General features: G+C 37.8%; 1 protein-coding gene across 1 annotated transcript in view; it reads right to left on the bottom strand.

Moving 5' to 3' along the window:
• The window catches only part of LOC136034616 (pre-mRNA-processing factor 19-like), a gene marked incomplete at its 5' end in the record, with an annotated part of 49,202 nt that extends 35,771 nt beyond the window's left edge, over positions 1-13,431 (bottom strand). Inside the window, 2 exon segments of the mRNA XM_065715900.1 lie at positions 3,289-3,430; positions 13,282-13,431. Of these exon segments, the coding sequence (XP_065571972.1) occupies positions 3,289-3,430; positions 13,282-13,431 (292 nt within the window).
• Positions 13,432-14,802: the final 1,371 nt, after the last annotated feature.

Below are 14,802 nucleotides of genomic sequence, written 5' to 3'. Positions count from 1 at the left end.
CATGACAATGCAAGACCTCACACAGCAGGTCAAACCCGCAATTTGTTGGACAGTTTTGGCAGGGAAGTTTTAGTTTACCCACCCTACAGTCCTGATCTTGCGCCAAGCGATTACCATCTGTTCTTCCACCTTAAATAACACCTCAGTGGCAACCGTTATAGAGATGACAATCGTCTTCATAAAGACGTGAGTGTTTTATGAAGAAGGTATTTAAAATTGATTGAGAGGTATGATAAGTGTTTGATCAAACTTGGTGACTATAAAAAAGAAAAAGAAAAAAAAAGAGTAAAGTATATACTTTCTGAAAATACATTTATTTTTGAAATATCCTTTCGTTGTGTATTTATGTTCAAACGGACCTTGCTTAAAAAACACGCCTCGTATATATTTTTTTGGATAATTGTGGGATTGAACTGAGATAATATAAGCAACTGATGAATTAAGTGCTGGTTTCTTAGCCCATGTCAAAGATTTTCATAGAAAGACTTAATATCTTAAAACACTGAATAATGGTCTGGTTTTAGCTATGAGAAAACTAAGCATTCGAGTGACTTGGAGAAGTCCTTTGGAGAAGACTTGGAGACACCCAAAACGATCCTCCAATCATGTGTATTTCTTCTAAAATCAAGTCAAAGAATAACAATCTAAAACAACCAAGTAACAATCTGAGTGACAACTTGAAGGTAAATGTACACACCACTCTTGACGTAGTACCAGTTGTGGCTGCTATATATTATATGATACTAGAAAGAAGCGACAGGTCAGGTCCTGAATCCAAAGCTACCTGATATTAGATGGCTTATATTTGAGGAGTTAATAAAGCAGAGCCCATCGTTAGACCACCATCGATTCGTAGACCGCATGCATGCAGCCTGTACCGGCATTAATACCAACATAGTCCTTGCTATGGAGAAGTCTTCAAGACAATTCTTTCTGTTTACCCATGAAAACTACTTACAGAAAAATAAGACTTGGTCAAACTGCTCCAGTTTCGATATATCTGTTCAGTGTATTAGCTGAGTCACCAGTCGACCCACTCAAACCGAACTAGAGAGCCCCCTCCCGTCATTCACATCTGGGGGCACCCACATCTGAAACTATCCATGAACTAGTTGTTTGCAGGTTTCACATAAGTGGAGTCAGTAGAAAGGGAGTAAAATGCATGTTTTTCAAAGGCAGCCGCCAAGACCATTGTTGTATTTTCCCCCAGAAATTGTTCTGTAATACGTTCTCTCATGACATGTGTTTCATGAACTGCTGCCTTCATCTGCACCTTAATGTATATAAAAGGATCCGTTTTGAGACAGCATTACGATATACAAAAAATGGGGAGCTAAAATATGCACCTCTGTTGATCCAAGGCCACCAAAGTCAGCTATCTCCAGTCTTACTTATGAACTTGAAATTCAATTCGTCCGTCCCAAAGCAGCTGATGCCTCTCCCTCTCACAAACTACCAACCTCTCCTCGTGAAATCCTGAAGAAAAGTACAAGAACCAGCATTAACCAGTGTCCCCCGACCTGCCCGGTTCAAGCAACAAACATGTTCGGAAGTTCAGAGAGATTAAATATTCAACCACCCTCCAAACCATGCTTTGGAAAAACCATCCAAACTATCAAGCTTCCCAACTTAGAACAGACTCAGTCCGCTGGGAAGTGAATTTGAGAACACTGTGTACAACATTCTGTCCATTCTAATTATTCTAATAGCTACTTTCGAATGTCCAGTTACTTGTGACTAAAACGGAAGAAATTAAATTATACTTAAAAAATGAACTTGCTGATATTGATTTTATCTATGTATCGTGGTCCAGGACTGAGGAGTTAGTTGATTCAACAGATATGATACTTATTTCAATCCAAAATGATGCCTAATGACATTACAGTAACAGGTGGCGGTCGTGTTGGGATTATTTACTGGTCATCAATAATGTTCCCAAACATGTTACTGATTTAAGGCTAAATTCCCAATAATTTGGATCTCAAAAATTCCCAATAATTTGGATTTGGACACAGGTATAGTACTGTTAATTATTTTGTTATAATGTTGGACACCATCATTAAATATTTGGAAAAAGATGGAGAGTATCTTGAGGCATTATTCGCAGACATAGTTGATGCCTTTGATAGTCTTGATCATCATGTAGTAGTGGGAGGAGCTAAAGTTATGGGCTTTTGTCCATTTGTTGTACGTGAGCTTTCTAGCTTCCTTTGTAATTGATCTCGGTATACCAACCTTCTGATCATGAGCCACTCGGATTTTTCGATATTTTCAGCGGTTCGCCACAAGGGAATAAATTAGGCCCCATTTTCATTTCTTATTATTTTGAACTGAATTTTCATAACAATTGGCGAACGTTTTTAATCTACTGCGATTCATCTGCCTCAGCAATGAGGCTAAACCCTCTGATGAAGGAATAGACGGACTTGAGGAGAATTTTTAATGAATTGAAGGCTGAATTACGACAGGTAGAACTGACGGTCAGTGAGACTAAAGGCTATTCTATAACCTTTTCTTTCCTAAAGAATGACAGCCACACTTGCTACAATTCCTAAATTTTGACACAAAAAAAGTTAAATTACTTGGAATACTTTTGGAAGAAGATTTAAGATAAAATTCGCACGTTCACTATCTAACAAAAAAGATGTCTCAGTTTTACATTCTTTTTCCAACATGAAGAGACTTGGTAGGCCGATAGAGGTTTTTAAGTCTGTTTACTTTACTTTAAGTCTGTTAAGCTTAACAAAAAATCCATCAGACGGATTTGAGATGGTACAAAAAAGAGCCATAAGAATTATACTTGAACACAGCTACTCAACATACAATCAGAGCTGCTCCTACGGTTGATGGTGCCTGTGGAAAAATTACTTACAACGCTTCCTCCCGACACAAATATAAACAAAAAAAAACAAATCAAAATAAAAAAATTGATCAAAGTGGGTAAGCCCCAGTCAGGGTACCCAGTGCCACGGCACCCTTGACAGCCTGCACCGGTCACCCCCTCCCCTCTTTTGAACGGTTCTGCATATGATAATGCACTGAAGCAACTCAACTTAAACTTCCTTCACAGTCGTAGATACGAGTAGCCATACCTATTAGGACTAAATTGGTTGAACTTTCCGATTCATTGTGGTTCATTGCCAGACCTTGAGAACTATACTGAATGACCAAACACTAGACTCCGACAAATCAAAAAGAGTTTTTTCTATCTTTATAAAGCCTATTTGAACGTTAGGTTTGGAATATGACCTTTAAAAGGCGTTCTACTAAGTTACAAGAGACACTTACCTTAATTCTTGGCGTGCAGTTTGCAGTTGCTGACGAAGAGTGAAGGAGTTGAGCATTACAGCATCCCATTCATCTTGCAATGATTTCAAAAGAGCCGGGACACTTGTGGCAGATGGCGCTTTTGGCTTAGCGGTAGGTGGCGCTATGACATTAAAAATAAAACAATCAAAAAATACTCTTCTGCAGAAATTAAAATTGCCTGCTTAATGGTTCTTTCAAACTACGTTGTAGAACATTTCACAATGGCATAATTTCAAATTGTATATTATATTATATAGTATTACAAACAAAATGTTGTCACTAATGCAAGGGGTGTGGGTAAACTAGAGCTCTACTTGGAATTCTCACTTACGTGAGTTTATGTTATTTACGGAAAATATCAACATATCATATTGTTTAAAAAACAAGTTTTTTAAGTGCAAGTAAGGAGCGACATTAAAACTTAAAACGAACAGAAATTATTCCATATATGAAAGAGGTTGCCCCCTCCTCAATGCCTCACTCTTTACGCTAAAGTTTTTTATTATTTTAAAAAGCAGAGTTGTGAGAAAGAGTCAATCTTAAGCGTAAAGAGTGAGGCGTTGAGGAGGGGACAGCACCTTTCATATAAGGAATAATTTCTGTTCGTTTTAGTTTTAATGTTGCTCCTTACTTGCACTTAAAAAACTTGTTTTTTTATATTTAATAAATACCAAGTTCCATAAAAAATGTTATTTGACACTTTTAGTAAAGTTGTGAGCCCAAATCTTTAAAATCTACACAAGCCCAACGATTTTAGCCAACCCATATTCTCTGACCTCGTCTAATTCTCCAAATGATTTGATTAATACCCATAATAGAAACTGGGAAACCCTCCCCTGGGGGTCATAATTTCAGGTGGAGGAGGAAGAAGGCCCCTCAAATGTACACTCAGCAGGGCCAACTGCCGTGTTCACGCGTCAGATGAGTTACAAACCTTCTCCCAGTAATGGGTTAAATTGCATGGTGAAGCAGAACGCCATCGTGGGAGGATCCTCTATAGGAGGACAACTGCGGCAGGGCGTAAGATCCAGATTTATGGACAACGGCCTCTGTAAAGGGCTGCCTCGACCCTTTCGGGGTACCTGCAAGACTGGGAAACTTGCGGTCAATTTTTCCCACTTGAGGAGTGGCGCCCCTCAAGGAAATTATAGCCTAGTAAACAACACAGCACTCGTACGGGATTCTGATCATTGGATAATTTTCTGGGCTTGGTTTGTTTTGATGGGCGTTTTCGGGCTGAAAAACCTCTTCCTAGCTAATTTATCTACTATGGGCTGCCTCCCCGTAGTAGCATAATATTTGTAGGCATGAATATATAATGAGTCGGAGGTAATAGGCTTGGGACTGTCTGTGCAGGATTTCGACTCTTGTTGATAGAAGAGCATCGCCAAGTGCTGAAAACCATGTTGTGACCAAGATGGGCCCAGGATTGCACAAAGCCTCCAACTTACTGGAGGTCCCAGGGACTTCTTGCTGTCCGGTTCTAAGCCGGCTTAAGCGCTTCGGTGTAGACTTGAGAAGATATGTTGGTCCCCATCCTGCACTGGTATCCGGGATCACTGCTTTTCTTGAGGCCAAAATAATTTCAAAGATTTAAAGAACATGAAAATTGGAACTTGGAATGTTACGACGTTAAAAAATGACTATCGCATCGACATTTTGACTGACGAATTCAGACGGTTTGAACTGGATTTATTAGGAGTTTCAGAAACTCATATCCCAGGGGTAGGAAGCATGAAATTAGGTGACATAGAATTTGTTTACTCAGGAAGGAAGGATGGGGTACATAGACAGGGAGTAGGGCTCATGATGAATAAGGAAGCTGCTAAGTCTTGTTTAGGCTGGGAAGGTATTAATAATAGAATACTAATTGCTCATTTTATGACTAAAAAGTTTAGGGTATCAGTTATAGTAGTATATGCCCCCATTGAACCAACTGATGGAGATACTAGTGACTCAGATGAATTTTACTTACAGTTACAGGAGCAAATAGACAGGGTACCAAGTAGAAATATGGTGTTTTTGCTAGGAGATTTTAATGCCCAGGTTGGTAGAAATAGGGATAGATGGTATCCTAGCCTAGGTAATTTTGGTGTAGGAAAAGAAAACAGTAATGGCTATAGGCTTTTGCAATTTTGTAGGTATAACAACCTAGTTATAACCAATACGGTGTTTGGTCACAAAATGGCCCATAAGTTGACATGGTATTCACGTGATGGTAAGACAGCAAACCTTATTGATTATGTTATTGTAAACAGAAGACTAGCAGGATCAATACAAGATACTAGGGTGTATAGGAGTGCCGTTATTGATGTTAAAAGTAAAGATCACCATCTAGTAGTGTCTAAGGTTAATTTAAAGCTGAAATTTCGGAAGAGTAACTCCCTCCCGGAAAGTTATGATGTTGGTAGACTTCAGGATGAAAATTTGAGAAAAAAATTCCAGGAACAGTTGAGTATTAAACTTGAGGGTTTAAAATTTGACAATGTGGAAGATGGATGGAATAATTTCAGAAAAACAATTTGTGAAGTTGCTGATGGTGTCCTAGGGAAGAGTGCTAAGACAGCAACTAGGAATATTAGTGAAAAAGCTTTAGGTTTAATAGAGAGTAGAAGGGGTTTGTATAAGAATTATCTGAGCGATAGGTCGTATGAAAACAAAAGGAATGTAAAGAAAGTGGAGAAAGCATTAAAATATGAACTAAGGAGATGTGAAATGGAGGCGATGGATAAAATTGCTGAGGATCTGGAAGATGCGGCTAGACGGCATAATAGTAAAATATTATACTGGCATGTTAATAAATTGAAAGGGAGTAGCCGATCCGGACTAGTCCCAGTTAAAGATAGAAATGGGGTCACAATTAGTGATAAGGAAAAAGTTAAAGAAAGATGGGTGGAACATTTTGAGAATGTGCTAAACCGAGATACAGTTGCAGGAAAAGATATAGATGAAAATGAAAAAGTTTGTGATACCTTGGATGTGAAGGACGATTTGTTTAGTGAGGAAGAATTAGCGACAGTACTAGAAGGATTAAAAAATAATAAGGCCCCAGGTGCTGATAGTATGATTAATGAGTTCCTTAAATATGGTGGCTCTGAGGTTAGGAATAAGCTACTGAAGATTATGAACATGATTTTTGAAAAAGGGGAAGTACCCAATGAGTTTAGGAAAACCTTAATTAAACCACTGTATAAGAAAGGTGACAAGAGTGAATGTCGGAATTATCGAGGCATTAGTCTGGTCTCTGTAGGTAGCAAATTACTGAGTAATATGATACTTTTTAGACTGAGACATGCTGTGGACAGGGTTTTAAGGGAAGAACAGTGCGGTTTTAGAAAGGGTAGAGGATGTGTCGACCATGTTTTCACTCTTAGGTTAATAATTGAGAAGTCCCTTCGTTGTCAAACACCTTTGGTCCTTAGTTTTATCGATTATGAGCAAGCTTTCGATTCTGTTGATAGAACAGCGTTAACAAAGGTCTTATCGTTATATGGTATACCAGAAAAATACATTAAAGTGATTTGCGCTATGTACGAGAATAATACTGCTGCGGTTAAGGTAGGAAATGAGGTTAGCAACTGGTTTTGTATTAAATCAGGAGTTAAGCAGGGTTGTGTTCTATCCCCCTTTATATGGATCATTTTGATGGACTTCGTCTTAAGGAGCACAGGAAAGGCAATTGGAGACCATGGAATCAAATGGGGAGGAAGAACGCTCCTGGACTTAGATTATGCTGATGATTTAAGCATATTAGATGAAAGTGTGAGCAAAATGAATGAATTTTTAGAGGTTTTACGAGTTCAGGGTGCTAAAATAGGCTTGAAAATTAATGTTAAGAAGACTAAGTCACTAAGGTTAGGAATAAGTGAAGATGAACAGGTGACCTTAGGTAACGAAAAGATTGATCAGGTTGGGAGCTTCAGTTACCTTGGTAGTATTATTAGTAAAGATGGTGGGAGCAGTGAAGATGTTAAAAGTAGAATAGCTAAAGCTCAGGGTGTTTTTTCACAGTTAAAAAAAGTTTGGAAGAATAGAAAGATAAGCCTACAAACCAAGATTAGAATATTGGAAGCTACAGTGATGACAGTGGTCAAATATGGCTCTGAAGCATGGACACTCCGAAAAGCAGATGAAAATTTACTAGATGTTTTCCAGAGAAATTGCCTACGGATTGTTCTGGGTACCCGGCTAACTGACCGTATTTCAAACAGTAGGTTGTACGAAAAGTGTGGTTCAATCCCGCTTTCTGGGGCTATAATGAAAGAAAGGTTGAGATGGCTAGGCCACGTTCTACGGATGAAGGATGACAGATTACCGAAGATTGTCCTTTTTGGCCAACCGTCTGGGGCTACACGGAAAGCAGGTCGTTCTTGTCTGGGTTGGGAGGATGTCATAAATAAGGATTTAAAGGAAATGGGAACTTCCTGGGAGGGTGTAAAGAGGGAGGCTTTAAATAGATTAGGTTGGAGGAGGAGCGTGCGTAGCTGTGTTGGCCTCAGGCGGCTTGGTGCTGCAGTGAGTTATTAGTAGTAGTAGTAGTAGTAGTAGTTTATTGCTTGCAAGAATAGCTGGAAATCAAAGCTTTTAATACTAAATAGTTTCTGCCTTATTAAATAGTTTCTGCCATATTATGGATGTCTTAGAAACCATAAAAAACAGCAGTGCGAAAACAAGCAGATTGTAAGCCCAGCTTAATAATGAAGAAAAACTAACAATAGAAAATGTGTTTATTCTATTTGGTTACTTGAATCTGGAAATGAATCTTTGGAGATTTTAATTGCCCTTTGCTCTACTGTAAAGTACTTGCCATACAGCAAAACACACTGTAAATTAATCCCCAAACAAAAGCCGTTACAACCGCAACGGTTTGTGCATGATTTATAACGCTTATTGCGCCCCTATGCTTTTGTTTTTATTAGGCATGGCCCATCTGTTTTGTAAGAAAGATCGCCATACTCTAAGTGCGGCTTATTTCAGATATTACAAATTCCTCCTCTGGCTTCCTAGATGGCACCGAAACAGAAAAATAATTGCTCGATTTGGTTTAATAGATGTGCCTTCTCAGATTCGGTTTTCCAGAGATGATTTACGTAAAAAGACTATCAACTTTATTCACGTTTACGACCCTCTGCAGCCTTTTTTCCATATTGATACTGGTTGATTAGTCTATGCTGTCTTTTGTTAGTTTGAATTTTTTTTTCTCTCGCTATTTATCGTTTTTGTTTTTGTTTATTTATAATATTCCGTACTTTGTGTTTTTTATACTTTTAAGGGTAATAAAGTTCATTCATTCATTTCAGCAATTAGAATAGCTCATGGCGTTTCTCAGTTTTGAAAATCATCGCGTGAATTGACTAAGGTTTCAGCCATTTGTTAATTAAATTTAGTATTACCGTGCTGCCAGATGATTCCCAAAAGATCCCTGCAGGGGTTTTCAGGGTGGCAAAAATCATCCCCCCCCCCAGAAAAACATAAGGTACAAAGTCATTTTATATTATCTGTATATAATTGCAAATTATAGGCAGAGCAATAGTGCTGACTAAGTAAAAAGTGAAGTGGTTTCAACGTGTTATTATTATCATTATTTTTTACCAGGTTCCATCGTATGAAATGAGTTTTGTGGAAACCTCGGAGTCGGTCCATTTGATTGGAAAATGAAAGTTGTAGCGTTCTTTAAAAGAGTTAAAAGCGATTGTAGGGCAACCAGCCTCCCTCCCAAGCCCCCTTTTGCCACCCTCCTCGCAAAGACATCTTATCAAAATCTTGTGATGTCCATTTTGCTACGAATAGTTCAAAGGTCCAATAACTCTGCCTACTAGGGTAGCATGACCCCTCAGAACCCTTGGGGCAAGGGGTGTAAATTATGCAATCTGCCCATTGTTTAGGTATAGGCTTTGTTACAGGGAAAGGGATGGAGGCATGTTTGATGAACGTGAAACTCTTCAAAAACCGTAAGGGCATTAAAATGAAACTTTCAGGGAGAGTTGAGGAGAATGTTGAACTAGATCAAAACACATTATATGCATGCAGGTTGTCTAACGGGCGCAGGAGCAATATCACAGAAAAGGCTTGGGGTACCAGTATATCAACTACGACAGTAACCGCGACTACTTGCGGCTGCGACTGCTTAAGACTGCGACTACTTGCAACTGTGACTGAAATTACCTACTATTGTGACTGCGACTAATTTTGACTGGTGTTACTTGTAATTGCAATTATAACTGCAATACTTCTGACTGCGACTACTTACGCCAATCACTGCGAATACTTGTGACTGAAACTTCGACTACTTGCGATTGAGACTACTTGCGGCTGTGACAGAGACGATAAGTGCATTTACTTGCTATTGTGACTGCAACTGATACTACTTGCGACTACAACTAATTGCGACAACGACTATTACTGCTACTTACTACGACTACAGCAACTGCAAAAACAACTACTACTACTACTACAGCTACTGAACTGAATAAAAAGATTTTAAGTGTATCCAGGCTGTCAAAATGGCATAAATGCAATATCTTGGTAATAGAATACGGTATTAAGTTGAAACTTTCAGAGAAAGTTGAGGAGGGTATCGAAGTAAATGAAAAGAAAATATATATACATCCAGGTTTTTAAAAGGGCATATCTGCAGACGTCTTATGAATGGCTAAAGGTATTAAGACTTTTAGGGCATGTTGAGGGGGAAGTTGACCTAAATGAACAGATGCAATGTGTATTCAAGGTTGCTCAAAAGGGTTTACCTGTGATATCTCAGAAACACGAAGGAGAATCGAATTACAACTTTAAGAACATATTGAGGGGAATTGTCGATTGATATTTGTCCAGAGTCATGGCTGTAATATAAAGATGGTCAGAATAGCTTCAGCTGCATAGAAGCTAAAGATTTTGCAGATTTTCAACCCGTTTATTTGATTAATTCCACATATCCCATCCCAGGTCTTATCCATTCAAAGTTCTAAAGTCCAACTATTATCAAAATATACTGTAAAAGTTGGTCCAATATATAAATAGCAAACCAGAATCTTGATTCTTAAGTAGATTAAATAAAAAAAAACTAGTTTTTTTAACTGGAAGTAAGGAGCGACATTTAAACTTAAAAAGAACAGAAATTACTCCGTATATGAAATGGGTTGTCCCTTCCGCAATCCCTCACTCTTTACGCTAAAGCTTTTGATTGTTTTAAAAAGTAGAATTGTGGCATAGAGTCAAACTTTAGCGTAAAGAGCGGGGGATTGCGGAGGATTTTCGTTAAGGTTCTATTACTTTTAGGGGGTGTTTCCCCCTATTTTCCAAAATAAAGCAAATTTTCTCAGGCTCGTAACTTTTGAAGACAAAGGACTAAATTTGATGAAACTTATATATTTAGAATCAGCATGAAAATTTGATTCTTTTGATGTATCTTTTAGCATCAAAATTCCGTTTTTTAGAGTTTCGTTTACTATTGAGCCGGGTCGCTCCTTACTACAGTTCGTTACCACGAACCGTTTGAAAAACTGAAAAAAAATCCACAAATATTTCTTCTATTAACCAATATAAAAAAAATGGTTGAATTAAAAATATTTTGAATCTGGGTTAGGCTAAGTTTCATTTTAAAGACTAGAAAAATGGATCAAGACCTTTTCACTCACCTTTAGAACAATTAAATCAAACAGATGTAAAAAAAAAATTTAAACGTAACTTTTTCCACAAAAGACGTTTTTTTGAAAAAAGTAAAGAAATACATTAAGCCTAAGACGAGCGGAAATGAAGTCAAATAGTAACGGTGAAACCCAAACAAACAGAACTTACAATAAATAAGCAAGTCAACCGTAGAAACTATCACAAACATGAGTAGGGCTAACGCCCACTTTGCCTTGCAAAGACCAGAACTTCACTTGCACTTTGCTCCCTTTCAATTTTACCACATATTTCCAAACTGTTACCACAAGACTCCTACACGGGGATGCTAAGGTGGACAATACTCCCCCCCCCCTCTTCGAGAACATTTCTAGACTACTATTAAGCAAAAGGTATTTTAAATTACTGTAGTTGGAATGGGTGGTGGCATTTTTCAATTATTAAAAATGACTTGTCGAACAATCAAGGTTTTACTCGTTTAGTAAGAAAGTGTAGAATCCCCAAAACAGTTGTCATACAATTGCCATCCATTTTATAGTCTTCGAAATAAAACTTAGCCTAGCCCAGGTTCAAAATTTGAGCCCTGTATTTACATAACTAATCTGTATACATCAGATTCTACTTAAGACTGATTTAACTAGCATTAAAAAGCCAAGTCCAGATGCATCTAAAACTAGCATTATGACACTTAAAACGCCAATTTGACAGGAATAATATCCTGGTAAAAACTACGATGCCAACTATTTAATGTTGCTAGTACAGTAGTATGACCTCACTGAGAGTTTGGTAATAATCAATTCGGAACTGATAGCTGGGTGAACCTATTTTATAAATACTTCTTCGATAGAATCTTCTGAAGAAGGTAATCAACACAACCAAGGTTAAAATAAGTCACTTTCCTTGTCTCAACTCTGATAGGTATCCTATTGGGAATTCCTCCAGAAAGAGGGCAAAACGAATACTTTTGAATTTCCAAAATAAATGATATTAAGATTTAAAATAAAATCAAAACGTATGGTGTTTTTGGTTACCAATAAGACACCTCAGGAATATATTGAGAACGACGGTGGGTATTAAGTTGATACTTTTGTGGAAACTGCTATTACTACTTCTGCTACTTCTGCTCTGAACAGCTACAATGGGAAAGAAAAATAATTCTTCATACCGGCATCATTTTCTATGATTTTAATGAACTGTCTAATCGCTTTCTTTTCCCAGCGGGAGGTACAATTTACGCATGTGAGGATTCCGCCGAAGTAGTAAGTCCTACTTAAGAGTTTATTACCATAGGTCTAACTACTATGTATAATTAGTAGTGTCAGTGAGAAAATCCTGTTAGGGGAAAGCCATTTATTTATGTATATTAGCACCGTATAGATAAAAAGAAATATAAAGGTGACCAGCTTTGACGATAGAATTTTTTTTCAGTTTCATTATTACTCAACCACGGAACAACCGTGGCCGAGTGGTTAACGCGCCGAACTCACGAGCGAAGGGTCGCTGGTTCGAATCTCGGTGGTGCCGACCGTTTGGTTTAGGACGAGGGTTAGTGGCGTTTCCCCGTAAGACATGCCAAAAGTCCACCCAGCTTCAAATGGGTACCTAGAGAAATCTAGGGAAAAGCACGGGAAAGCGTCGGATAGCTTGCCCCCAACCACGCATTGCACCCCGGCCGAGGGCTGAGAATCAGGAGATCGGCACCTGCGCTACGCGAACCCTAATCGGTTTGCATGCGAAAGTTTGCTTTTTTTTTTTTTTACGGAACAACAAGACAGGCAAGCTACCAACTGCAGTGTCATTCCAAAGTTGGGAGATATTTACAGTGATGCACCTAAATAAATATCTTCCACCTACAGGATGATTAGAGGCTCTTCACTAACGCTCTGGGTGGCCCTGGAGGTATAGGAGCTAAGGGTTTAAGAGAAGCAATAAAGTCTTCATGGGACTTCAATTATGGCTTAAATTTGCTGATGCTGGAAATATAAGCAGCATAAGATGGCGGAACAGAGCTATCTGGGAGATGGGCTCTCAAGCAAACATAACTCGTGTTTACAGACCAAGATGATATCAGTTTTTGAGCCAAAAGTCAGGTTTAAGGAGAGATACACAACCAATTAACACAAACAGGTTCACCTCAAACTAAAATCTGTAAGTTCTCAGGTATTTATATTTTTTTCAAGTCACGAAGAGAGCTTTCGTCTTTTTTACAACAAAACGTATCAGCCTTCCAACAGCCCAACCATCCAACAAATTGGAAGGTTTCTTTTAGAGCACAGTCTTGGAAGTAAGTGCAAAAACCGACCTTTCACTAATAAAAAAAGAATTGAAAATAATCTGTTCTTTACTGACCTTTTATATCTACCAACTGTTCAACATCAAGGTCCTTCCCATTTATTGGATCCTTTCCATTTTCATTAATATATTTTTCAATGAGTCGTCTTTCAAAAACAATTCCAGATACTGGAGACACAACTGGATGCTCAGGGACTTCATTACAAACTTAAATAAGAAAAGAAAAAATTAGAACGAATATCAAGGTGATATAGAGGGAAGCCTTACAACCTAAACAATTGAATTCCTAAATTCAAGATTCCTAAAATACTTGTAAATTTAAGCCACTATTTTAATGTTTTAAGGAGGTGCTCTAACTAATATGGTGGTATCTTTCCCCCTCCTTTTATGTGAAAGTATCAGTAGCGTAGCTAGAAGGAAGGGGAACGGTTGTCCCAGGACAGAAGTCTCCAGTGCGTCAAATACACAGTATCAGTTATGCCAGAGTTAGAAATTCGGAGCCGCGTCAGAACTCGATCTGTTAAGCCTATTCGCTATAATATAGAACAACTTATTGAACTATTAGAGCTATTATTACTCGCAGTAATCAGGATGAAAAAGACTAAAACCAAATCCAATGCAATACAGTTATTACACCATATATTAACATTTGAGTTTTTAGCACTTCTCCCTTTTTAGAATACGGTGCTAAAAACCTACTTGAAAAAAAAAACGATCGGGTCAAGAAGAGGCTTCAAGACAACACCTTAAATTTTCATGATGTTCCCCTAGATGTTAAGACTTTGCAAGAGTTTTTTTTTTGTCCTTAACAGGGATATCATTTACAAAATTTCTCTTGAAAAAGTAAAGGAGTTGTGTGCAATATATGATGTCCAATTTGAGAGAAGGATAGAAAATACCAACAGAAGAAAGAGAGGACAAAAAAATTAAATGCTAAAAAAAGTTAAGAGCTGCAAAAAACAATTAAAAACAAAAATAAATGCTACAAGTGACGAAAAGTATGGTTGACTGTAGTATAAGGTCATGACATGTAGTATAATCAATCATACTATTCAAAAGTATGAAAAGTATATGAAAGTATGATATCCTCCCCACCCCCCAGAAAACTGTGCCCCCAGCGAAATATTCCTCCCCATAGTTTTCTCCATAAAATTATTCCCCTCATCCTTAAAATTTGAGTAGGGAAATTAAGAAAACACACAGAATGAAGAAGAGAAAGGATATTGGAATATTGTATATTTCGAAATATATGTGGAGCATATGGAGTAGAATCAAATAGTTTGTCATAAAGAACTATAAGCAAAGAGCGACTAGGGCCAATAGTAACCAAACTATATAAAAAAGAATTTTGCTAACAATTGATACATAAAAAGAATTTACTTTTTATGCTGATTCCAAATATGTACAGTGCACGAAGTTTTACGTTACACATCAAACACTACGACCCTGAAAAAATATGCTTGATTTTTTAAAAATAGAGAAACCCTACCAACAAGAGCTAAGAGCTCATATGGCACTTGTGACGAGGCCAGAAGAGCCAAGAGCCAAGAACTCATACGGTATGAGCTCTAACAAAAT

This window comes from Artemia franciscana, chromosome 13 (assembly GCF_032884065.1).
Source record: "Artemia franciscana chromosome 13, ASM3288406v1, whole genome shotgun sequence".
Classification (NCBI taxonomy): Eukaryota; Metazoa; Arthropoda; class Branchiopoda; order Anostraca; family Artemiidae; genus Artemia; species Artemia franciscana.
The sequence above is the reverse complement of the archived record's forward strand: the minus strand, read 5'-3'. Positions and strand labels throughout refer to the sequence as shown.